Here is a 27,933-nt window from a genome sequence, read left to right on the forward strand (position 1 = left end):
AAGCATGTAGGCCCATATGAATAGTACTTAAGATGTGCTAAAGCTTAGCACCCTTAAATGGGCATTAATGTTAAAATGAAACGTGCTTCTCGCTTTTTAACTAAAAATACAATTTAAATAGCCAAGTCATCAGGAAGGAAATTATTAGCCTACAATACAGTATATCATGTGTAATCTTAATTTTCTTAAAATCTGTATGATGTAGTATGTTGCACCATATACAACTATGATTTATTTCTGTTACATATTAATTTCTTATACTGTAATTGATGCAATGAATACATTGATTCTTGCCAGAGAGGTATCCCTGTAGTACTGTAGTTTTTTATGTGACAAGTGCCCTATTGCTAATATTACGAAATTAGAAAGTGCACCTTAAACTTTAAACATAAAATAAGAAGCAGATAAGACATTTGTTAAGTATACGGTACTGTATGTCAAGTTGTATCGGATACTGGGATATTTTACATTCATTACATAAGCCATGGATTTACATTTGAAAAAGGCAGATAAGAATTTTTGCTCGCGATATGAAGACATCTATTAATATTAATGTGTTAAACTCTCACCCGCTGTTGACACAATCCTGTTCTTCTTGCATAATGTATGGTGTATTCTTTCTACTTATTGTTATAGAAGGATATACAGAGCACATGTATTGGGTATCACTGCTCCCAATTCATTTATTCTGTACTGTGGCACAGATTTTATTTGTATTTACTTGTTTATTATTTAATTTTATTTTATTTGTGCTACCATTGAAACCAATTGCTACAGTAATTGTCAAGCAATTGGTGCTCACATACTGTATAATTAATTTCCTCCTCTAATTGATGACTACTATGTTCCCTTGGAGAGATCTGATACATTGAATTGCTTCTTGCCTTTTGGTGCTTTTCCACTTACCCTTTGTGTAAGGATCAATGTAACAAATATTACTTTATCTTCCTACAATATTGGTGTTTTAGCAAAGAAATGCAGCAATAGCTGACTGAAAGAAAAACATTTGCTAAATTGATAGTTATGGTACAGACTCAATTACAAAGCAAAGATAACTCCTACATGCCAACAGGACAACACAGGGATCATAATCTTAACACATTTTCTACTAGACTGCTGGTTTGGGCGTTACATGCACCTTCTATCAGGGGTAAGATTAAAAAGCTTGCTTGTTTTGTCTTGTCCCACAAATATACATAATACCATCGGGTCAGTGTTTCCTATTAGCATAGCAATGCTTCCCCCACAGCTCTACTCTTGTGCAAAATATTTCCCACTGAAGGTGTGCAAAAATTACATCAGTTTTGATAACAGTGTTTCTTCCCCAGCGGGTTCCCCGTGACTGAGCAGCTCAGTTTGACAGTTCTGGGGCGGCTGAAGAAATGGAGGAATTCTCCAGGGTGCTGAATCAGGAAGCCAGCGGCTAGGCACTAATAAGCAGCCCTGACGGGGGGGGGGGGGGGGGGGGGCGGGGGTGTAACACATAGCCTCGCCCCTCTCATTCAGCAGCAAGCCATTGGTCGGGATTCCTGTACACGTGACATATCATGGTACAGGCTTTGAGCCTCAGATGAATTATAGATGAGGAGGAGCTGAAATGCAGATTTGGCATCAGAAGTAGACTCACATACACATTACACAGCCAAGCAACCTCAAGAGCAGAGTTGCACGGTCTCGAATACTGGATGGAGATGCAGTAGGATAAAGCCCATTGACCCATCCTTTTGATTTTACTGCTCAGTGTCTCTACAGTATATCTCTGCATTTCATTTGTCTGCTTTTAACCTTTTCATTCTCTACCTTCAAATCGAAGTAGGAAACATGAAAGAAGGTTTTATCACAGAGTGGATGATTGCTGGGCTCCTTTTGCTTTGTGTGAATTTTTTTGCATCTGCTGAAAGAGCTATCCTCACTAATCATTTTTTGGTTGACTTGCACAAAGGGAGTGAGGAAGAGGCCAAGCAACTTGCAGCAGAATATGGCTTTAGTGGCGCAAGGAAGGTAATATCTTCTCTTTCCCTTGCATGATGTAATACATACAAATAAATAAAGAAAATCTGTGTAGTGATATTTCAATAATTTATTTGAAAGTAACATGGAAATAGAGTGCACTTTTAACTCTCAAATGACATATTCTATATTTAACATATCAACATTTCAGAATACCTATCTAAAAACATTCCGTTTAATTTTTCTAACATTTTTTTTTACGAATTAAGAAGATTATACATCCAGGCATTTATTATGTTTGAATGTATCCTAAGTTATCATTTTAATTGTTAATAATAGCATTTTTAACAGATGTAAAGTGCACATTTATAGTTCTATTGTTGGTATGAAATGTGATTCCAACAATTATACTTGTTTTTAATAATTGTATATAACACGCTTGCATGCACTTAGTGCTGAAGCTATGCGTTTATTAGTCAAGGGCATACCACATCATTTACTGTATATGGAGAAGCACCTACCTATAAATAACCCGTTATGTAATAACCTCCCATACCAGAGTAATACATGAATTGATGCTGTGGCAAAGAAGAGATGTTAGAAAACAGCTTACACAGAATACATGTGTATCGTTACATAAAGAAAAGCCCTTATCAGATCAAGATGTGAGATCAAGCTGTAAGGTCAATTAAACAAAGGTATCAGTTAGGTCAATTAGAAATACCAAATAGATTTATCGTAGATACTTTACTTTTACACCTATTAAATGTAAAAATTGTAATAAATATTCCAATATAACGAGCAAATCCCTTAGCAGTGTTGGAATCTGTAGAATGTCCAGCAATTCTGTATACTTTACTGCAAATTAAAATAAAGCAGCCCTTATTAAAGGCTTACTTTACTCATTTTAAAACATTCCCATGGAAAGAAGACATCACCTGTAAACAAGAAGACCACAATTGCCGTTCATGTTCGCTGCAGGGCAATACAGAAATTAGTGGGAATATAACTGTTTGTTTAGACTGAGCATGCAAGTTTGGACTATTACGCTTACATTTGTTTACAGTACTGTAAGTATGATCTGTTCTTCCAACTCATTTTGGTCTATCTACTACACTACAGTACTTAGTACTCGGTGAATCCATCCTGCTGTCAACCTCTTTCTCTAGCTATTGACAGTGACGGCTATTAGGGGTTTTGGCATGATGTTGACCTTATAATTGGTTGTATTCGATTTTACTTTGGGTGGGATTAGCATGTACAGTATGTTTGTTGTTAAAATATGTATCTTTTTATATTATATATCAGCTCTTTGCCAGTGTTGTGGGAAAACTGAGAGTAAAGCAGCCAGGGCTGATCATTGGCAGCTCGATAACACTAGGAGACTCAAATTTTAAACGGCGTTGGTGGGAGCAAAGCCTTAAATACACATGCATTAGTAGAGATAAATGCCAAATACTCAGGCAAATACATTTGTCCCACACCCAAACATACAGTATTAATAGAAATATACGTTTTTGGTTGATAATTTGGTAAATATTTCGATTTGTTTATTTACACTGATCCCTTAAAGCCCTTCTGTATTTATCAAGAGAACATAGTAACTTTAAGCAGTACATAATCTTATTTATGAAAAGCAGAGAATATTTTAATTTGGCACTTCAAGAAAGTATATTGGGTACACAAAAACGCATCAGTGTGTCCCTATCTTTTGTTTAAAATTTTTAATTTTATGTCTCATTATATGCCAAGTTCTGTGTAGTTTTCAGAAACAAATTTAGATAATAATCCACTATTCCTCGCAGAATGGACTAAAAAAGGTAAATAAGAGTTTCTGTTAGTTCTAAGTGTGTATGTGTGTGTGTCTAATATATATATATATATATATATATATATATATATATATATATATATATATATATATATATATATATATAACACACACTTAAAAGAATCATATAACATATCAGTGTAATGCATTTGATGTAACAGTTTTTGAAGAATAGCCAAACCTCCAAATTCTTTTTATTTGAACCTGCTCAGTGCTCAAGGGACCTAGTTATAAGCCTTTATGCTCTGAAATGATTTCTACCTTATAATCTCTCTTTTTTCCACAATGCACTTAAAACCGGACACCTCCCAATTTGTCTGTACAGTATGTATGTTGCACACAATAGAAGACTGCAATAGCTTGTGCAATACATTGTATCTGTGGTGCAAAACAATATCTAATATGTCTCAGGTTTTACAATGAGCCTTTCCAAAAAATATGTCTTATGTTATTATTATAACTTTAAAGGGAAGCAATATCTGATGTGTATGCATGTATTGTGTCAACTGCTTATATATTACTTTATAATAATAACTTTCTATTAAACTTTAACAAAAAACAGAACTTTTTTGCGTTAAGGGTTACGTGTCAATTCATAACAGCCAATAGTATTAAGGGATAATTCATGGTTTTAGTTATCTAATGTAACTTCTTGGTCCAGACATCAATATTAATTGGAATCTATACAATAAGACATCACTAGCAACTTTGCCTCAAACTCATGATCACAAAATCATAATTCCTGCATTTCAGCTTTGTATCTGTAAATATTTTTGTTTTGACAACATTATATATTCTTCCAAACATCTAAACAAAATTATTGAATGAAAACTTTTGTGTACAGTATAAAAGAGTACCTAGTCTCCTGCACAAAACCTTGGGGGAAATAGGCCACAGTGTCACCTATCAAACTATAAAACTGTTACCTACTGTACCTTTGGCAGAAATGGGGGGGGGCGCGAGGGGGGGAACATGTTATTGAGTACCTGCTATTATAAGTAACTATAAATACATACATAACTAGTTTGTATTGTATATGGATATGTCAATTATTGTTTTGCATAGATTACAGTTAAAATGATTTAAGACATTTCTATATACCTTTGAAATACCAGGAGACTAAGTTGATCAGAATGGAATGTAGACAAAGATTCACAATTAAAAGCTGTGCTAACCCTTAGTTTCTTTTAATGGGATTTTAGGTGCACACTGTTTGGTACAGTAAATATAACCCTATATGTAGAGTAAAATGCATACAATTTTAAGAAACACTCTCTAAAGAAGGAAAACAAACCAATTCCAATGGAATTAATAAGTATTAGAGTTTAAGTTGATTTAATTTATCCACTTTTTATTGATAATAATAAAATATCCACAAAATGTGAACCACCATTGGAGAGATTGATCCATGAAATCGGTGGACCAAAGGAACTGACCAATATGCTGCGGATCCAAATTCGCCTCCAAATTTCGCCCATCTCTTGTTAATAGGCCTGCAGCCTTCATGTGGATCAGCCACCCCGTGTGCGGGATCTGGCATGACGTCCATCAGGAGAGTTTCCTCCACTTGTAAAGTCCCAAGGGTATCTGCTGTTGGTCACGGTGTTAATGTGCTTGTGCACCTAAGTGATGTCAGCCCAACCAAATAGTAAACTTAATGGGACAGATTCACAAGTTACACACACACACACAACCCTCCCCCTCCCTACCTCTGGTGGTACTTGGGCTTCTGGGGAACATGCTGGGGCTGCCGGCGCCTCACTCCTGCTGGCTGGGGGAAGTGCTGGGGCTGGCTTCTGGGGGAACGTGCTGCTGGGGGAAGTGCTGTGGCTTCTGGGGGAACGTGCTGGCTGGGGGAAGTGCTCAGGCTTCTGGGGGAATGTGCTGGCTGGGGGAAGTGCTCAGGCTTCTGGGGGAATGTGCTGGCTGAGGGAAGTGCTTGGGGCTTCTGGCTGGGTTAAGTGCTGGGGCTGGCTTCTGGGGGAACGTGCTGCCTGGGGGAAGTGCTGGGGCTTCTTGGGGAATGTGCTGGCTGGGGGAAGTTCTGGGGCTTTTAGGGGAACATGCTGGCTGGGGGAAGTGCTGGGGCTGGCTTCTTGGGGAACATGCTGGCTGGGGGAAGTGCTGGCGCTGGCTTCTGGGGGAACGTGCTGGGTTGGGGAAGTGCTGGGGCTTCTGGGGGAACATGCTGGCTGGGGGAAGTGCTGGGGCTTCTGGAGGAACGTGCTGGCTGGGGTAAGTGCTGGGGCTGGTTTCTGGGGGAACATGCTGGCTGGGGGAAGTGCTGGGGCTTCTGGGGGAACGTGCTGGGGCTGGTTTCTGGGGGAACATGCTGGCTGGGGGAAGTGCTGGGGCTTCTGGGGGAACGTGCTGGGGCTGCCGGCGCCTCACTCTTGCCTCCTCCCTTGTTCTGATCGGGCGCGGCGGGCATTTTTTTAAAATTAGTGTGACCCTGGTTATAACGAGGTCTGATCGGGTGGCCTCAGAGGACCGCGTTATAACAGGGTTCAGCTGTGTATGTATGTATGTATGTATACATGTATATATGTATACATATACACATATATACATATATAGAAAAAGACTGCGCCTAAATGCAAGGATATAACCAGAAATATTAAATTGAAAATGATGTTATACTAAATCGATGTGAATACCACTAACTTAGCTAATAAGGTAATAACGAACAAAAATCATGTGCTCATACAATGATCAATAATGTAATTACAATGCTGACTTAATGCAAATATAATTGAACCAAAATGATATATAATTAAAAATATATATAAAGATTAAAAATACAAAAATAGAAAAAATAAAAATTATGAGTGAAAAAAAATGTATATATATGTGAAAAATATATATGTATATATTATTGTCCAAATATATGTATGTATACTATGTGACTGAATCTAATAAAAATATATATATAAGATCTGTGTTGACCTCAAATAAAACAAAGATGCTGGCAGCTTTCTTCTTGGGTGCAACAAACTCCCTTGACGAACCTAAGAAAAAAGAGAAGAAAAAAGCGCCCGATCTTCGTGTGATAACGTATAAAAAATTTTAATAAAACATCTGTGAAGACAATTCAAAACTCACAAGAGTACGATATAAAACAGCATTGGTGATGTTTATACTCATGTGCAGGAGTAGCCTCGAGGTGCCGCCGCGTCTCCGCTCTTCCGCTGGGAATGGATGTCGTCACTCCTCATCAGTGGTGTAACTGGTTTCAGATTTCTCCGTCAACCACAGTCTTGTGGCGTAGGTTCCCTCTAATGAAAGAGTCCCAGTGTACCGGAGCAAAGTTTGGCCTGCTTAAGCCTTTTGGTTGCTAATAAAAGTCAAATGAGCACTAAATCATGTGCAATAATACCATCCCTATGCGTTTCCTCAGACTTTCTCTGACTTCTGAACACTCAGAAGGTTTTCATTTTACAAGCCATAAATTTTATTTTAGAACATAATTATTTTTTGTTTGAGGATCAATATTTTTTTTACAAATCTGTGGAACGGCCATGGGGACTAGATTCGCCCCAAGCTATGGTAACCTCTACATGCGATTGTGGGAGGATCTACATGTTTGGGGTGATGCGCGGCTGGTGGCGGGTCTGGTCTTCTATGGCCGTTTCATAGACAAGCTGCTTATCATTTGGGATGGGGATTTAGATACCTTTAAAGACATTTTGAGTTCATTCAATACAAATAACATGGATCTAAGATTCACATATGAGGTGGATAAAACACAAGTTACTTTTTTGGATTTAGTACTTTCTATAGACACTAACAATCAGATTGTGACAAAGACTCATTTCAAGCAAGTGGCCACTAACAGTTTTCTGCATAACAACAGTAACCATTACAATAAATGGTTAGCCAACATCCCCAGAGGACAGTTTCTTAGGATTTGTAGAAACTGTTCCCTGGATTCAGATTACATAATGCAGGGCCAGGTTCTCATAAACAAATTTCTAGCTAAGGGCTACAAGAAAGCTCTAATTTTAGAATCTTTCAAACAAGTAAGTCACGTCAAAGTCTTTTGGATTAGTCAGACAAGGATCAAGTAAAAGATAACAGTTCATTTGGTAAAATACCCATGTTTGTTACACAATTCAACAAAACTTCATGGAAAATTAAAACCATCCTAAACAAACATTGGCCGATTATTTTAGAGGACCCTTTCATTGGTAGAAATCTACCTTCAAAAATACCATTAGTATATCAAAAAGCACGCAATATTAAAACTATGGTAGCCCCCAGTAGATTAAAAAGTACAACAAATTTTGATACACTGTAGAAGAAAAGTCTAGACATGGAAATTTCTCATGTGGGAGAACAAGATGTCTAACTTGCAAACATCTGAAGAAAACAAATACTGTAGGTACAAATCCCAATGGGACTATAATCCCAGTTAAGGGCAGGATCAATTGTTTATCCACTTTTGTTGTTTATAGCATTAGTTGTCCTTGTGATTTTCGTTACATAGGGCGTACAGCACGTACCCTTAGCACACATTTCTTGGAACATCGTCGCAATATTATTCATGGCTTACAATCTCATTATCTATCCAGGCACTATATGGAGAAACACAATAAAGATCCTGGCAACAAATTATATCTATGGCGCTCTGCACTAGTAATATACCATATGTATGATAAAAAATAATAAATAATAAATACATTTATACAACCAGTGTCGTGGATATTCTCCCTTTGGTATAGGTGCTCCACACGTGGTGGGTACACATGTAAGGAAAGAAAATCATAACATAGTGTAATACTGTTAAACACACATATAAACATGCAACATGAGACAGACGCTGAGAACAACAGGTGACAAATTACAAACACATTTAATAAGGTATATCATTAAAAATACATAAAAATACATAAAAACATATATAAGGATCTGGTAGGATACTCCAACTCAAGTGGGGGTTCCTGCTTACCAAATGTAAGAAGGTATCAGGCAATGGATATTGTTAAAGAGTATCCCCTCTTGTGGATGGCCGCTGCTGTAACAAACTCCTGGGCTCACACGTGGAGTCTCCTGCGTGGATAATGCCGTGGATACGTGATGCTGGCGTGGAAGCTGACCGCTGTGGACACCTCCTGCCTTGCCGTTGAAAGCGCGCCAACCGGAGCAGATTCAAATGCGGATGGATTTGCGCCAAAGGAACAGCAGCTCGCAGGTAGCAGCTATCGATTCCAAGGGGGACAGTGTTCCCCACTGAGTATGGGAGACCTCTCAGACCTCTCAGAAACACCCTACGCGTTTCGAAAGTAAGACTTTCTTCCTCAGGGATAAATGTGATAGGCATATCACATTTACCCCTAAGGAAGAAAGTCTTACTTTCGAAACACGTAGGGTGTTTCTGAGAGGTCTGAGAGGTCTCCCATACTCAGTGGTGAACACTGTCCCCCTTGGAATCGATAGCTGCTACCTGCGGGCTGCTGTTCCTTTGGCGCAAATCCATCCGCATTTGAATCTGCTCCGGTTGGCGCGCTTTCAACGGCAAGGCAGGAGGTGTCCACAGCGGTCAGCTTCCACGCCAGCATCACGTATCCACGGCATTATCCACGCAGGAGACTCCACGTGTGAGCCCAGGAGTTTGTTACAGCAGCGGCCATCCACAAGAGGGGATACTCTTTAACAATATCCATTGCCTGATACCTTCTTACATTTGGTAAGCAGGAACCCCCACTTGAGTTGGAGTATCCTACCAGATCCTTATATATGTTTTTATGTATTTTTATGTATTTTTAATGATATACCTTATTAAATGTGTTTGTAATTTGTCACCTGTTGTTCTCAGCATCTGTCTCATGTTGCATGTTTATATGTGTGTTTAACAGTATTACACTATGTTTTGATTTTCTTTCCTTACATGTGTACCCATCACGTGTGGAGCACCTATACCAAAGGGAGAATATCCACGACACTGGTTGTATAAATTTATTTATTATTTATTATTTATTATTTTTTATCATACATATGGTATATTACTAGTGCAGAGCGCCATAGATATAATTTGTTGCCATACTCATCACCTGACTGGGGGTCAGGATTATATCACAGGCTGCCTGCCTATTGGGATATAGCGCTACCTATTTGTTTTCCACAATAAAGATCCTACTTCACTCATTTTAATGGGTATAGAAGCCATTCCAGTATCACTACTTAGTGGTGATAGATATAAAATATTAAATCTTAGAGAAACCTTATGGATATACACACTTAACACTCTAATTCCAAAAGGTCTAAACGAGTGTCTAGATGTTAGTACTATAGTTTGATCTTTTGAACAATCATACATTTCAAGTTTCCTATGTTTTTCTTGGTTCTGTTTTTTACTTGTTGTAGCTTTCCACAGAGGTCTGGTTTTGAGCACATTTAGATGTGCTCCCTCCGTGGGGCATAAACAATGAGAGTCCCTTGATATATTCACTTTACACTTCATTTTACACTTCACTTTGATATTTTTTTATTTTATTTGACATTATAAATTAGTAATATTTTTGATCATTGTTACTTAACACAAAATTTAAAATACACAGCAATATTCATATTTTACACATTAACTTCACATTATTTTAGTCAACTTAATAGACTTCACACCAACATTATGCTAATAAGCAAAGAAAGACATATTTATCTTTATTCACATATCAATCACACAATAATGTTATTATAGTATTATATAGTATATTTAAGATATATAGATATTTTTATTATTAGCTTTTTGTTAGACACATTGGGACATTTATCCGTTCTTTTTCTTTCCTTGCTTGCGTTCAACAATACTCCTCCTAGGGTCACTACAGGTGCCCATGGTTTATCTCTTTTAACATTTTATTACTAACATATAGAATAGGTACAATCACTATATCAATTTTTTCCTTATTTTTATCTATATTTTTTATTTATTTTTATTCTCATTTTTATTTTGGTTTTTATATGTTATCTTTAGGACCTCATGAGTTAATTATCAATTTAACTATTTGTTTTTGTATTCTGATCTCTGTATCTATCTATTAGGATCTCATGTGATCCAAATGTATTCCTTGTATCATATACAACCACCTACAGTACATTCATTAAAAATTATACTTATGGATACAGGTTGGGATAATTTTTACGTGGAACCATGTGATACAAATAATGAATTATATATATGTACCAAAACCAATTATGTAATATTAACAATAAATATTTTTGGACAAATATTTATTTTTATTTTCATTTTTAATTTTCCAACGAATAATATTTACAATGTCTAAACACATGGATTCCAGGTCTAAAAGATCTATTCTTATATATACTTGTATATTGCTTTCCTCAAATGAACTATTTATAATAACAAATTGTATCTATGCCATCCTCAAAAGATTAACAACAATAATCTTAAATAGCCTTAAATCAAATCTAACAAAATACAAAGTGTGTTTTTTATGAATATATGTAAATATATGTTTAACATTCAAGTACCATGATAATGGTTGCTTTAACATTGTTTTTTTGTATACTCATCTAGCTCACTGTGTTTCTAATCAATCAATTAGCAATCTCACTTGTTGTATTTCTTTTAAGATCAAGTGTATAACATTATGTAATTACATGCTGTCTCCATTTGATTGGTCAGGAGATATATTTAAAACCTGTTCCGGTCCAACCTATTCATTACCCCTGAAGAAGTCAGAGAAAGTCTGTGGAAACGCGTAGGGGTGGTATTATTGCACATTGTCTCATGGACTATGGTAACTGATGTGAATTGTTAACCATTGTTGATCCCATACTAACAAACAGTCTCTTTTTGGTACTGTGCCTGGTTTGCCTTGATTATACCAACTGCATTTATGGTGTAAGTATATAATATATGTATTTGACATCAGCATGTATTAGGCAATTTGGTGCATGTGTTATCTATGCTTCCTGTGTGGTTTTATATTTACTAGGGGTGAGGCCGGCCTTGTAGGTTCAAGCGGTTATTGTTGACCCCTTGTTCTACATATATTTTGTGCTTATAGGCTTTTTCCCCTTGCCTTGGGTATTAGGGGTCCATCAGTATCTTCATAGGGGATTTCCCCTGTCTGATACATATTCTATCACAGGAGGCTGTCAGGGTTTGTTTTAATATTTTTTGTATTTTATGTCTGATTATTTGTGCTGTTAAATAAATCATAATTTTCTTTGATATTTGTTCTGAGTATACTTGAGTGCTGAGTTGGGATGCTTTTCTTTATCTTTTCATTGTTATATATATATATATATATATATATATATATATATATATATATATATATTGTGACAGAAACCAGGGGTTGGTAATAAACTCCATATACAGGGCTCCCAGGATACTGAACAGTTTCTGTCCTGTCTAAGCTGAACAGGGCAGCCTCGTGGTACAGGCACTCCATTCCACAGTTTGTCTGCTGCCTGTTTTCTGTCACCTGTCATGCTGATTAGAGTTCAGGTATATAAGACCTGTTTCCTGTTTCCTCTGGGCCCCGCCCAAGAGCCTGGAAGGCTGCTGAACTGCAGAGGGGTGAGAAAGCCTCTTTCCCAAATTGCTTCATTCATTCTGTTAGTTTGTCTAAAGACTGCAAAGGTACTTATTTTGTTGGTGGAAGTGGACAAGCCACTTCCAACTCTGAGTCAGGGACATCTAAGTTTAAGTTATCGCTCAGACGAGCAGCTTTTTGTTTGGCTTTGTTTTCTGTTTAAACTGTGGCAGTCTCAGTGCCTGGGACTGAATAAACCAGGCATAGCCTGTTTAAAGGAACAGTACGTGACGTCTCATCATTTAACCTACCCTAAAAGACCGTGTTCTAACAGTCCCGGACAGACGGCGGAGCCCCGGAGTAAGCCGTTTGTCACATATGGTGGAGAATGCGGGCAGAACACTAAAAGGTCTGGGGGTTAAAGAACTTTAAAGAAAAAAAAAAAAGTTTTTTTTTCTCTCTCTCCAAACAAGATGGAAGACGTGGTGAGTGCGCTGGTACGCAATGTCGCTGTCCAGAGAGACGCGAATGAAGCCCTGCAACAGGCGAATGCAAACCAGCAAGAGACAAACCGCTTGCTGAAAGAGGAGCAACAGCGGTTCGCTCAGGGCTTACAGCAGGAACTCGAGATCCTGAGGGAGACTATCAGTAACCTTCCACTGGCAGCGGCAGCCCCAGTTCCGAAAATGACCAGGGCAAGCCACTACCTTCAGAAGATGGGACCCTCGGATGATGTGGAAGCCTATCTTCTCACGTTTGAACGCACGGCACAGAGAGAGGGATGGCCAGAAGCTGAGTGGGCTGGTCTAATCGCACCCTTCCTAAGCGGCGAACCCCAGAAGGCTTACTTTGATCTAGAGCCAGCCGAAGCTAACGTCTATGCAAAATTGAAGTTCGAGATCCTCGCCCGCCTCGGCGTAACCACGGCTGTTCGCGCCCAAAGGTTTCACGCATGGTCCTTCACGATGGATAAAGCCACCCGAAGCCAGATGTATGACCTCATCCACCTCGCCCGGAAGTGGCTACAACCCGAGATCAACTCAGCAAGCCACATCGTGGAACGGTTGGTCATGGACCAGTTCTTGAGGAAACTTCCCTCTGCCTTACGCCATTGGGTCAGTCGGAGTGACCCCCACAATGCGGATGAGCTTGTGGCCCTCGTAGAAAGGTACAATGCAGCAGGAGAGCACCCGCAACCCACAGTCGTGGAGCAACCCCACTACCCGAGGTTCCAGGACTCTTCCAGAGACGGTAAAAGGGTACCGGGGTTAAGGGGAGCTGAAGAGCGGCGACCACCTTCACGCAGCACCAGCAACAGTGGTTCGCACACTAAGGGCAATAGCCAACATGGGGAGCCGGGAAAAGGCTCTAAGTGGGACACAGACTATGTACCTAAATGTGTAAATTGTCATGAGAGGGGCCACACAGCAAAAATCTGCCCACTAAATGATGAGCCCATGCAATGCAACAGCGTGGAACCTTATTCGCTGTTGTCCCAATGTATGGGCCCTAGCCCAGAGGACCCCTTGAATAACCATCTGTGGGCATTTGTAAAGGTTAATGGTAAGAGGGTTCGGGCACTTCTTGACTCTGGGAGTATGGTCACACTAGTGTCCGAATACCTATTGCCCATTAAGAAGAAACAGGTAAACAGTTCACAAAGAGTGGCAATTTGTTGTATACATGGGGATAATCATGAATATTCCACTGTTGATGTTTTTTTTGAAACAGAATTTGGTTCTTTAGATTTCAAGGTGGGTGTTGTACCCAAACTGGCACATGATGTGTTAATAGGGACCGACTTTCCCCATTTTCTAAAAATGTGGTCCCCAGCTCAGAATAGCGCCCAGAGTTCAATAGCAGACCATAACGAAGTGTTAGAAGAAACAAATCCTTTCCCTTTTTCAGAAATGGAGGTTGACGAGGGCCCAAATAAGAAAGGGGAAAAGGAGGAGTGCTGTGAAATTCCCTTCCCCATCACTACTTTGGTAGGGAATACCCCAAATCAAGATGTTGATCAGGCACTTACCACCCCAGTACAGGATAAGACCCTCGCTGACCTAGAGGTCAGTCCTGGGAGTTTTAAGAAGGCCCAGTGGGAGGACCCCACATTAGCGGTAGCAAGGGGAAATATACGGGACCAGAATAGTACTCATGGCCAACCAGATAGGTCACTTGCTTACCCCTACTTCGAGGTAGAGAACGACCTAGTATATCGGGTTGATAAAAGAAAATCAGTTACAACTAAACAATTGTTGGTACCACGGACATTCCGTAACGTAGTATTACACCTCGCACATAGTCATCCATTGGGGGGACACCTAGGGGTGGAAAAGACAAAAGAAAAGGTTCTCCGAAGCTTTTATTGGCCTGGGGTTCTGGCAGAAATTACAAACTATTGTTCCTCATGCCCAGAATGTCAGATCACCGCCCCGTTCAAAGCATACCGCAGCCCATTGGTACCCCTTCCCATAATAGAGGTACCATTTGACCGGATTGCTATGGATCTAGTAGGACCCCTAATAAAGTCTGCTAGGGGACATCAGCATATATTGGTAATATTAGATTATGCTACCCGATATCCGGAGGCAGTTCCCCTACGTAGCACCTCTGCTAAAAACATAGCAAAAGAGTTAGTACTTCTGTTTTCCCGGGTCGGAATTCCTAAAGAGATCTTATCTGACCAGGGAACACCATTTATGTCCCAAGTAACAAAAGAGCTATGTAAACTCCTAAAAATCAAGCATCTCAGAACCTCAGTCTATCATCCACAAACAGATGGTTTAGTGGAAAGGTTCAATAAAACCTTAAAGAGCATGTTGCGCCGGGCGGTCGATAAGGATGGGAAAAACTGGGACTGTTTGTTACCATACCTGTTATTTGCCATTAGGGAAGTTCCCCAGTCATCCACAGGCTTCTCCCCGTTTGAACTATTGTATGGCCGACATCCAAGGGGCTTACTGGATATAGCCAAAGAAACTTGGGAACACGAGGTTACCCCTTACAGAAGTGTAATAGAGCATGTTGCCCAAATGCAGGGCCGCATTGCTGCAGTCCTACCCATAGTGAGGGAACACATGGAGAAAGCTCAAGAAGCACAAAGGAATACGTATAATAAGGGTGCTAGGGTCAGAATTTTTTTTCCAGGTGATAGGGTACTAGTTCTGGTTCCCACCGTGGAGAGTAAATTCCTTGCTAAATGGCATGGGCCATATGAGGTCTTGGAAAGAGTGGGAGAAGTAAATTATAGGGTAAGGCAGCCAGGTAGGAGGAAACCTGAGCAAATTTACCATATAAACCTACTCAAGCCCTGGAAAGATAGAGAGGTCTTGTTAACCCTAGTACCCCCAGGTCCGTCAGAGAATCAAGAAACTGACCCAGAGGTTAGCATAGCTGAAACACTGTCCGTGCATCAGAAACGAGAGGTCCAGAGTTTAGTGAGAAGGAACAAAGAAATCTTCTCTACACAGCCAGGTAAAACTAACGTAATTAAACATGACATAGTCTCTGAACCGGGGGTCCGAGTTAACCTTAAACCGTACCGAATCCCAGAGGCCAAGAGAGAGGCTATAAGTTTAGAGGTTAAAAAAATGCTAAAACTAGGCGTAATTGAGGAATCCCAAAGTGGGTGGAACAGCCCTATAGTTTTAGTCCCAAAGCCAGACGGTACAACAAGGTTTTGTAATGACTACCGGAAACTAAACGCGGTGTCAAAATTTGATACTTATCCTATGCCCAGGGTGGATGAACTTGTAGAGAGACTGGGCAAAGCCCGATATCTCACAACCCTAGACCTAACAAAAGGGTACTGGCAGGTTCCCCTCACAGAAAGGGCAAAAGAAAAAACAGCCTTCTCAACCCCAGACGGCCTCTTTCAATATAAGGTGCTGCCTTTTGGCTTACATGGAGCTCCCGCCACATTCCAAAGAATGATGGATAAAATTTTAAAACCACATGTTCGGTACGCTGCCGCCTACCTGGATGATGTGGTAATCCATAGTGAAGATTGGCAGTCCCACCTTCCAAAGGTCCAAGCTGTGCTCGACGCAGTTCGGTCTGCTGGACTAACTGCTAACCCCGCTAAATGCACTATTGGTCTGGAGAAGGCCAAGTATCTGGGGTATTCTATTGGTAGAGGGTTACTCAAACCACAAACACTCAAAGTAGAGGCGATACAAAATTGGCCAAGGCCAGTCACAAAAAAACAAGTAAGGACCTTTTTGGGGTTAATTGGCTACTATAGGAGGTTTATTCCCAATTTTGCAACTAAGGCAACCCCACTAACCGACCTCACAAAAGCAAGAGGACCGCTAATGGTAAAGTGGTCCCCCGAAGCCGAACAGGCCTTTAGAAGCCTGAAAGAAGCTCTCTGTGCCCAACCAGTGTTGGTCACACCTGACTTCTCCAAAGAGTTCGTAGTCCAAACCGACGCATCTGAGGTAGGGCTGGGGGCGGTACTCTCCCAGGAGTCTCAAGGGGAGGAGCACCCCATCCTTTATTTAAGTAGGAAACTAAATCCCCAGGAGAAAAATTACTCCATAGTCGAGAAAGAGTGTCTCGCAATAAAGTGGGCTGTAGAGACACTCAAGTATTATCTGTTGGGGAGAAAGTTCCGATTGGTCACAGATCATGCACCCCTTACCTGGATGTGTCAAAATAGGGAGAAGAACGCTAGGGTGACCAGGTGGTTCCTAAGCCTACAGCCCTTTAAATTTTCTGTGGAACACAGGTCGGGGCACAAACATGGCAATGCCGACGGGTTGTCAAGGATGCACTCCCTAATATCCATGGTCGCTCACCCCTCGAGGTCTGAGCTGGGGGGGAGGATATGTGACAGAAACCAGGGGTTGGTAATAAACTCCATATACAGGGCTCCCAGGATACTGAACAGTTTCTGTCCTGTCTAAGCTGAACAGGGCAGCCTCGTGGTACAGGCACTCCATTCCACAGTTTGTCTGCTGCCTGTTTTCTGTCACCTGTCATGCTGATTAGAGTTCAGGTATATAAGACCTGTTTCCTGTTTCCTCTGGGCCCCGCCCAAGAGCCTGGAAGGCTGCTGAACTGCAGAGGGGTGAGAAAGCCTCTTTCCCAAATCGCTTCATTCATTCTGTTAGTTTGTCTAAAGACTGCAAAGGTACTTATTTTGTTGGTGGAAGTGGACAAGCCACTTCCAACTCTGAGTCAGGGACATCTAAGTTTAAGTTATCGCTCAGACGAGCAGCTTTTTGTTTGGCTTTGTTTTCTGTTTAAACTGTGGCAGTCTCAGTGCCTGGGACTGAATAAACCAGGCATAGCCTGTTTAAAGGAACAGTACGTGACGTCTCATCATTTAACCTACCCTAAAAGACCGTGTTCTAACAGTCCCGGACAGACGGCGGAGCCCCGGAGTAAGCCGTTTGTCACAATATATATATATATACACACACACACACACACACACACACACACACACACACACACACACTTGAATTAAATTAAAAATATTATTTATTTTAGTATTATCAAATATTTATAATAGATTAAGCGGATTATATATACATGTATACACATGTTTACAGAGTGAAGCATAGTCCACATTAAAAAGGTACCTACCCTGTGAGATATACTGTAAACTGTATTTCACATATATAAAGTATCTGATTTTTATTGAAAAGTACTTTGACAGTTTCCAGACAGGAGAAACAAAAACCTATAAGAATACTTTCATACCAACATGAATTTACAGTAAATCAGATACATTAGTAAATAATTAATAATAAAAACTACATTATTTCTTTATTCAGTTCAATATATATTACACATACTTACAAATACTGTACAAAATATCAATGCAGTTGAGCCCTTGTGTCCTTTTATCATAGGTGTTTTTGAAGACAATATGTCAGATAACAAGTGACGTGTTGTCCTACACTTGCTGATGTTGTAGAAAGATATGATAAGTATGTGCTAAAAATATTCCATAGGCACATGGGGAGAGAAAAAAGAGAGTATTGTTAGCACTGTAAAATGTAAGGAAAAAAACAAAAGGTGAGACATGCACTTGCAAGATTGATACTTGTTATTTTCCTGTCTATTTGTCTTGTTGCCAGATGGGTCTTTCTGTGCCTCCCAGCAACCATCTTGTTCCCACAAAGCATATTTTGCACATCACACATGCTGTTTTTGTGACTGATATTCTTCTTTTTCCTATGATTTCATTAATGGAGTTATGCTCCATGTGTACTCTCTTTTTATGTATCTATTGAATACAATATGGGATCAAGGAACAACATGAAAAACCGATCAGGCAACAAGACAAATAGAAAGGCAACTAGCAAGTACTAATCTTAGCATGTCTCACCTATTCTTTTTTATTCAATTTTTCTAACAATACTACAGTATATATTTTTCCTTTTCTTTTGTTTCCTCCCCCCCACACACTTTTCTCTCTCTCAATGCAACGGGTTTGAAGCCCTTTTTTAATATTGAGGACCTTATTTTAGGGAGGTCTTTAAGTCAGGCAGCAGGGTTTAAACCATATAATTTTCATGGTGCGCTTTCTATTGGCTTTAATGTGATTCATCTCTTCATTATTTTTATATGTTCTATAGTTTCTTACTAACTCACTATTAATGTTATTAACCATATTCACCATTCTAACTAACTATAGTATTGTTGTGCATGTTTGAGAGATTTTGAGCACTATATTTTCTCACTTTTCATGATAAATGTATTGGTACAGTACCTCCTAGTTTAAAAGACCTGTTTAATTTCCTAGCCAGTGCAAGTTGATGCGTTTCTTGCACTGTATAGGTTTGAAGTCGGATGATCCATCTACAGCTATGTATTTGTTGTGAGCTGTGGTGATGGTATTTTCTGTGCACATATGATATGCATTTCTTCTTAATATCTCTTCAACCATATGTACAATTATGCTTACAGTATATCATTATCCATATACCTCTCCACATGAAGAGCCTGTGTTTAATTTATTGTCTTCCTACTACACCCACATGGGTAGGTGTGCTGCCTTCCAGTTTAAGGAAGCTGTTCCTCAATTTATTTTTTAACACCTCTCATTTTTTGTGCATGGATGGGAGCCCCTGGATCCTCTGGAGCTGAACCGTGTTAATCACAGCTCTTGGGAACCCATGGTTTCAGACATACATAACTGTAATGCTAGCACTGATACCGTACCATCCAGCGGAAACAAAATGGCGGCTTTAAACTCCAATGTAACATAAGCCAATGGGAAGCCGCGATTGCCCCACATGACGGGGAGGATTTCAATATTCTGAAGTACCAGTGCAACCTTTTCTGGTGAGTTTCGAATGTACAGTAACACAAACTGCAACAAGCTGAATATCCCTGAGAAAATCTGTGTCTTTTCATAAGCATATTTATTGATTTTGTTTTGGTTCTATAAAAAAAATGGTGTTTTACATGCAGTTTTGGTTCTAAAAATAATTCTCTAGAAACTCACAAATAAGCAGGAAAAGGCTAACATAATATAGTAAATCATTAAAAATTATTTTGGTGTATTTGGTTTTCAAATGTACGGTATGGTTCTGGTAGGTTCTGTTTTTGCGGTCGTCGCCCCTCCCCCCCCCCTTTTTTTTGTTTGTTGCCTATCTCCTTTCATTATATTGTTTTGTTTTTACAAGTGTCAAAATAATTTTTTCAGAAATATTTTATTCTACAACAAGAAAATGTATTCACAAGAAGGATTATGTTTTCTAGAGATTGGTTTATTAAATGCTTCAATATTATAAAGGAGCAATCTGAAGCTCTCCTCATTTAAAAACACGGCACAATAAAACATTATACTAAATGAAGAGTACACAGGGGACACTATGGAGCCTATGTACTAATGGCTACTGGCTTCAAAATTGGGGCAAACCAAATGCAAAAACAGCACCATATAGATATTAATCAATTGAATCTGGTGCAAATATTTTGCTCTTGTTTTGACATCGTTAGCATCTTTTAATGTTCTGTTTAGTGCTTCATACTGTAGTTGGCATGTGCATTACTAATTGCTGTGTGAGGTATTTATGCTTAATTTTAGACGATTCTTTAATGCACATATGATGATGACTTGTCTTCAGTTATACTGTACTGTACCTTTCTTTTGTCATTTTTTAAAAACACATTTAAGCTGAAAAAGCTTAGCTGGAGTTAATCTGCCTTCCTAAGAGGTTGTTGTCAATAGATTTAAAATATCTGATACACTCACCAAAATATTTTCAATTCTTGACTATCTTTATTGTGGTACTATAGCTAACACAAATATTTGAACCAAAAACATTCATATCTAAGCAAATGATTCTTTATGATCATTTTATTAAGAATAATATTCCTAATGTAATAAGCTGATAATGAAGCATCTCAGTGCATTCATTTACTTCAATTTGAAGTTGGTCTGCTTTATGTTTGAATCTACATGCGATTGTCTTTGACATCAATAAATTACTATTTATACTTTATCAGACAAAAACATGCAGGATAGAAAAGTGCACCATTACCATTAGATGGTGTCACTGAATAATATTACACACAAGAATATTTTTGTGTTTTAAACATAATAACTTTTTTTTATTGAGGAAGGGTAGCAATCCACACACTGGCCTTAGAAAAATTTTCAGAAGCATTTTTCTTAGAGATTCCCCAAGAAATGTGTTTAAAGTGTTGACACCTTAAAAAGGTTAAATAAAGGTAGAAATGCCCCCCAAAAATCCTTTATTGGCCAGCAATGCCGTGTTATTCAGGGATTATTACTTAAATGACAAGGGTAATAACTTTGGCTACATCTGTCGCTACAGTGTACTGTACTTGTATATTGACCCTGCATTACAGCCATAACAAATAATACACATAACCCTGCAAGATCATACTAAATAGACAATAAAGAATAATATATAAGTTGGTACATCTAGTAAAGCTGACATGTATGTGCAATTGGCAAATTGTAAAGAGATCATATGTAGTGTGGGCCTCCATTCAATATGCGTTGAAGACGCTTCCCCTTATGCTGTTGAAGAGTGCAACTCGATTAAAATGAATGGGAATTAAATATTTTCCAGCCACTCCAGGGAAGCAGTTGCATAGCATATTGAATAAGGGCTGTGGTTGTGGGACTTATCCTACCCAGCACCTGCAGGGAGCATGTCCATAAATGCACTTCAAGATTAGCCACCATACAGCATAGTACATGCTGTCTTTGTACGTCTTCCTCTATTGTAAACATAATCACTCTTCATTGTTTACCAAGCCTTACAAACTACAGGGATATGCAGACCATTCCATTAAAGCAAAATAAATAATACCCATGTACAGTATGTGCATAAATAAACCTAAATATATTTTGCACTAGGTACAGAGCACCTTACAATGTTTACAAATAATACAATGCAATTATATTACAAGGAATCTAATAATACAAATGGCATGTTATTTATGACATAAATATAACATTTGTAGAAAGAAGTCCCTGCCCTGAAAAGCCTACAATGTACATTTTCTGGCATGTGGGGAGACTAGTAGAAAGAAGTAACTTTAAGTGATTGGTTATAGGTTGTATAAGAATATATTGTAGTAAAGACCATAATGTAGTTAGTGAAAAGTCGACATCCAGGACCAATTAAACAATACTTTGAACAGTTTTCAGATGAGTGAGGCCCAGATCAACAGAGCTCCGTTAATGTGCATCTACAAAGCCCAATAAGGTCACTTTAAGTCATGTTTTCAACCGAAAAAAGCAATATACTGTATAGGCCATTACAGAAAAGGGTATGGAAAGGAGGTGTTCCCCCTAACAGTGCATGTACACAAAGGTCAGCTAAGGTTAATGCAAATACTTAACTTTACATTAATTAACTCATACCTAATGGTGCCGTAACTACCACCCAGATCCTAAAAAAGGAGTCCCATTTTAGTTGAGTACTCATTGACATATATCTCCCTAAATCCTCCCTAATACAACTCCTAGAGAGATACCTGTGAACAAACCAGAGGCACCTGGGAAATGGCTTAATTTGAATATGCAAATTATATTGAAAGGTTTTAAATTGGCATATTTGCCAGGTATCTCATCACACATTATATACATGTTTAGAGAGGTATAAAAGTCAATGAGTACTCAACAGTAACATGACGTTATGAGCCCTTTAGATCTGGCCCTTACAGAGAAAAGCGTTGCAAGTATTATTCTTCTGTACAAAACTTAACTTCCACTCCTTTGAGAAAGGATACAAAATGACCTCTTGCAGCTTGTTTTCATCAAGCACAATTCTCTCCTTAAAAGAAACTTAGTATTATATAAAAATGTATTAAAAACTTACAAAATAGTAACAAACATTATGCTGAACTGAACACTTGCACTCAAGGTGGTATCATAGAGAAAGTGTGTCTCTTAAGTGTCATGCAATGCTGCTCTATGGATGCCAACAAGATAGAGGTATTCGGAAGAACCAGAAATTATGTCTCAGAGTTCCCAGAAAGCCCTATACACTTTGCATAGATGGTGCTGTGTCAGGGAATGGATAGAGGGAGAAAGTGCTTGGTGGACATTCAGAGGGAGGGAGTACCTGAGGTAGGGTGCAGCATGTAACAATAATAGTAGGCGTGAGAAAGTTATAGTGACATGGGGGGTAGACGAAATACAGACCTTTGCGGAGAGGAGGAAGCAAGTATTGGTATTGTGAGCAGATTAAAGCTGTGATGTAAAGAGGAGCTAAGGATGAAAAGCCTTGAAGACATTTTTTTTAATGAATTCTGAATTTAATTGGGACCCAGAGGACAGTTTTCAGGAGTAGAGAGGAAGAGGCTGCACCAGAGAATAGTGAGGTTATCGTTACTGCATTTATAATAGATTGAAGGGTAAAAACTGTGAGACAGTAGTACAGACTGGGCAGAATGAGGGCATGCATTAACATTGTAGTAGTTGGGAAAAAAAGAAAAGGTAATATCTTAGCAATATTATGAAGAAAGAAGCAGCACGATTTAGCGATACGGTTGTATTTCGGAGAGGGGAGAACAAAAGAGAAGTCAAATTTGATTGGATTTTGATTAAATTGACGTGGGGAAATGAATGTATTATAGTGTTACTGACTGTGATAATAAAGAGCACAATGGGGCTTGATTTTGGGGGTATTGTGAGCAGCTCAGTCTGATATATTGAGTATGAGGCTTCTAGCTATGGTGAGATAGTTGGAGACCTGGATTTTTTTTTATTGCAGATGTGAAATTTGGTGTGGCTAGATAAAGTGTCATCTGCATACAGGTCATACGTGAAGCCACATTGATTGATAAAGTCACCATGATAGAGGGAATAAAGAGGAAAAAGGGGAAGTCCCAGAAATTAGCCTTGAGGTTCAATACACCTACAGATAGATCAGTGGAGGAGGAGAAGGCAATAGTTAAACTAAAGGAATGACATGATAAGTAGGAAGAAAACCAGGAGAGGGTTTTGTCCGGAACACCAAGGTAGTGGAGAGTTTGAAGTGGATGGTCAACAGCATCAAAGGCTGCAGACAGGTCTACTAGAATGAGAAGAGAGTAATATCATTTTACAGTAGCAATGAGGAGGTAATTTGCAACTTTGGTGAGTGCTATTTCAGTAGAGTGAGTAGTGTGAAAACCTGATTGGAGGCAGTCTAGGAGAGCATGGGAGATGAGGAAAGAAAGCATATGGGAAGATACAAGCCATTATAGAAGTTTACTGGCAAAAGGCAGAAGAGAGAGAATGAGGTAGATACAGTAGATGGGTTAGTGGGGTCAAGGATCCTATATAGTATAAACATTCACTTAAAGGGTCCATAAGGGCCTCATATAGAAGCTTCAATGTAATTGCAAAGTGATATGCAAAATGTTCCAAAATGCATCCGAAAACGTTTTTGCAGGTTGTTTTTTAACCAATATTGATTCCTGTTCTCAGATCTTTTAAGGGCAAACCGTTTTACAGAAATCACACATTTCCATCATCAATTCGCTGTTTCATCATTGAATCACAGCTCAGTAATAATTAGCAAGCGATTTGACAAGCATTGTTTTCTCTCCAGAAAAAAAAAGTCATAATCATGTGAGTTGTTAGGCGGTACCTTAAAACACAGGTACTCTGATGTCTGCATATCAATAGAGCAGCAATTGCAGCCATAGCTCGAGAAAATACTTGATGCAAATTTGGGGATTCTTATTATGTAATCTGATTAGCGCATGGTTCCTGTAGGCACATCATTAAGAAGGGTTTAATATTAACAACAGCTGTTATTCCAACTCTAAATTGGATGCTTGTAAGAGATGTGTGCAGAGGTAAGTGATGGAGAACATATTTAAAGTGAAATTAAAATAAGGCTTCATTGTGCCTGTCCCTTTTAACACAGCAAAACATATATTTCTCCAGGGCTGGAGGGATAATCCCATTACCACCCTATTCCCCAAAGTCTCAAGAGATACCTTAAAGTAGGTGGCCCTTCTTGTCAGTCTCTGGTAGGTTCCTGGGTCAGGTATATAGGTCTTTGGGTGTCTTGATTTCAGTAGAGCCTTTCTGCTCAAGACCTCTTTCCTCTTGTCAGCACCCTTGTGTACTGAGGAAAATCTCCCTTCCTGTCTCAGAGGCAGGCTTTTTCTGACACCTCCAATCAGTCAGGTGCTGGTCAATTAACCAGCACACTGCTGGATTAGAGGCAAGTATTCTGTACAGGGTAAGTCCCCTGTTACAATGCTAATATCAAAAAAGGTGCAATTTAACATGTGAATACCCACATTGATGGAAGGAAGAAGAAGGTGTCCAGACACACGGACTCAATCAAAGAGTGATTTATTTAGCAAAAAACAACAACCAACGTTTCGACTGCCACACAGCCTTTGTAAAGGGGAGGGCACCTTGATAAAGACTGCATGGCTGTCGAAACGTTGGTTATTTTTTTGCTGAATAAATCACTCTTTGTTTGAGTCTGTGTGCCTGGATAGACTGGATTCCTTCTTCTTCCTTTGTGACTTGTTGGGGTACTACAGGATTTTCCCCACTTCCAGGAGCACTGGCAGTTTACCTTCCTTTTTGAAAATCGATGAGAAGTGTGCCTCCAATACTATCCATTCTGTAATACCCACATTCAGCTGATCTAAATACATTTTTTAGCATGCTCTTGTATAGTGCTGCTAGTTTTACATAGCGCTTTACAGAGACATTTTGCAGGCACAGGTCCCTGCCCCGGGGAGCTTACAATCTATTTTTTGGTGCCTGGGCACAGGGAGATAAGGTGACTTGCCCAAGGCCACAAAGGAGCCAACACCAGGAATTCAACCAGGTTCTCCTGCTTCAAACTCAGTTCCAGTCAGTGTCTTTCCTCACTGAACACACCTCTGCTCCGTCCATTAAGTTGTTAGATTAATCAGTCCAACGAAAACAGCATTTTGAGCCTATATTGGTATCTAAATCAAGGTTCTATTTTTACTAGGTGAAAAATGCATTTTGCTCTTATGAAATAAGTTTGTGCTACAACTCCGCTGCTGTTAGCTCTAAATCTGTTTTATGGTGTCCTATATAATAGCATCCCTTAGTAAATATGGGGCTAAAAGCAGTTCACAAAAAGATGGAAACACAAATTCTTTTTTTTAAATCAACATGAGCCCATTTTCCTAAATGGAAAATCCATTTGTCAGAGTCTGAAATGTACTGTTTAAGTTTCATACAATATCATAGCAATTAAATCTGTATTCCTTGGCTCAAGAGTGTATGGCAAAATATGACATTCAAAACTATTTAGTCTTTCTAATGAATAAATATATCTACAGTATAAATGCCAAATTCTTTGGTGCCTTTTCCCGTTTTAGAATTACGGTACTAAAACATATGTATTCATTCAAATGATTGAGGAATGTTTTGAATAGTTGTGCATCATAGTATGGGCTTGTCACTGCAGATCTTATACAAATATTAATTTAATAATGTTATACATCCATACAGGTATAATGTGTTTATATTATATCGACCATGCCCTTGGGGGGGGACCATTTTTAACTATCATTGCATTACCCCACTGCATTTTCCCAGTGGTAGTTTTAAAAAAAAGTAAATGAGTCTGTACTTGAGGCGACACATTTGATGCAGTCAAGGGTGCATTCAGTCAATGGCCCTTATTTTAAAAACTTTGATAATGCTCATCTGGCACCATTGCAATGAAAGCTCTATTGACTTCAAACACCTTCAAACACATTTCTCGACTTTGATATATAGACCTCCAAATGTTTAAGCAATTTGGAAGTAAAACACAGCGGGGTAGTTGGTGAAGCAAGTCGAGTCTTGGCTGCCATCACATGGTACTACAGCCAATGGAATTGAAGACAATCTCATTGGTTTCTGTACCATGTGACATGTTCCATTTTTTTAATGGATGTAACCTCATTTTAAGTCACATGGCACAGGAACCAATGCGATTGTCTTCAATCCCATTGACGGTAGAACCATGTGATGGCAGCAATGTGGTTTTAAAGATGTGACGTACCTCCCTTGAAGATGACATTACATCCGTAAAAATATTTTTTAAAGCCTGTCACATGGTACACAGCCCAATCGGATTGGACCTGGACCACCTGACCCTAAAATGTGATGTCACAGGCCTTATATAAGGCCTGTTCCGTCTCATTTTATCTTAAGATGCCGACGAGTCAACATCCGTTTTCGATTTAACATGGGGTTATGTTGGATTACAAACAAAGAAGATAGAAGATGGAAGAAATAAGAGGGAAGAAAGAAGATGTTTTACCTGATTGCGGAGCATCGACGAGGATGTTGGAGGATGCCGTCTTTGGTCGAGAGCTTCCTGATACGCTGGGATTCGGAAGGACTTCTAAAGGTAAGACAAATATTGAATGTATGTCATTTTAATTTTACAGGTTTTTTATTGTAATTTTTTATGTTTTTCATTGCCCATTGACAGTCAATGTATTTATCCATGCCCCTTTCGGGTGTAGACAAATACAGTTGCTGACAATGCATTTTTTGGCAAATGCGTGTTTTGAATTTATTAATATGTTTTCTATTTCTGTTTATTGTTTTGAGTTAATTGTTTTGTATTTTTGGGCCTGTTAATTTTTTTATGTTGCACATTGGCTGCTATAGTGGCTTATCATGCCCATATTATATGGGCATGATGTACCAGTGTGCCAATCAATGGGTAGAGGGTGGGGGTACTTGTGCCAGGGTGGGTGGTTAGGCCTCCCGGGTAGGTAGCAGGGGAGGGGTAGCTATTAATATAGTGGTTATTAATTGCTACAGTGATTAAGGGGTTAGGGGCCATTAGATTGTATTTTTTTATTATTGTGTTCCTACCAACGGAGGACATGGATGCAGAGCATGGTGATGCCCTTCACTCTGGCAGGGGTAAGTAGAAGTTTTATTTATTTTACACTGCTGTATATTTTATTTTGAATGGGCAAATGCACTATTATCCATTTCTGGATAATAGTAATTTTGCCCATTACTGTATTGTATGTGTTGGGGGGCTGTTGGGGGTAGAGGAAGTGGGTAGTGGTGTTGTTTTGTTTTTTAATGTTTATTGTGGGTAGCGGGGTGGGTGAAGGTGGCATTTGACCCGCAGTGCGTGTTTATACCTACCGGGTAGGTAGTGGGAGGACTAACCCCTTCATTACCTAATGAAGGGGTTAACTCTT

The 27,933-nt window shown here is 39.1% G+C and overlaps 1 protein-coding gene across 4 annotated transcripts in view; it reads left to right on the top strand.

The window, feature by feature from the left end:
* The first annotated feature begins 1,580 nt into the window (after positions 1-1,580).
* PCSK2 (proprotein convertase subtilisin/kexin type 2) overlaps positions 1,581-27,933 on the top strand; it is a 196,957-nt gene continuing 170,604 nt past the window's right edge. For 2 of the 4 annotated variants that reach the window (XM_075596080.1, XM_075596077.1), the window contains exon 1: positions 1,582-2,001. In XM_075596080.1, coding sequence (XP_075452195.1) covers positions 1,822-2,001 — 180 coding nt within the window. In that variant the 5' untranslated portion in view covers positions 1,582-1,821. Of the gene's footprint in view, positions 2,002-27,933 lie in introns of all 4 variants that reach the window. The other 2 variants (XM_075596079.1, XM_075596078.1) reach the window with 2 other exon arrangements.

The sequence above is a fragment of the Ascaphus truei genome, chromosome 4 (genome assembly GCF_040206685.1).
Source record: "Ascaphus truei isolate aAscTru1 chromosome 4, aAscTru1.hap1, whole genome shotgun sequence".
NCBI classification, from domain to species: Eukaryota; Metazoa; Chordata; class Amphibia; order Anura; family Ascaphidae; genus Ascaphus; species Ascaphus truei.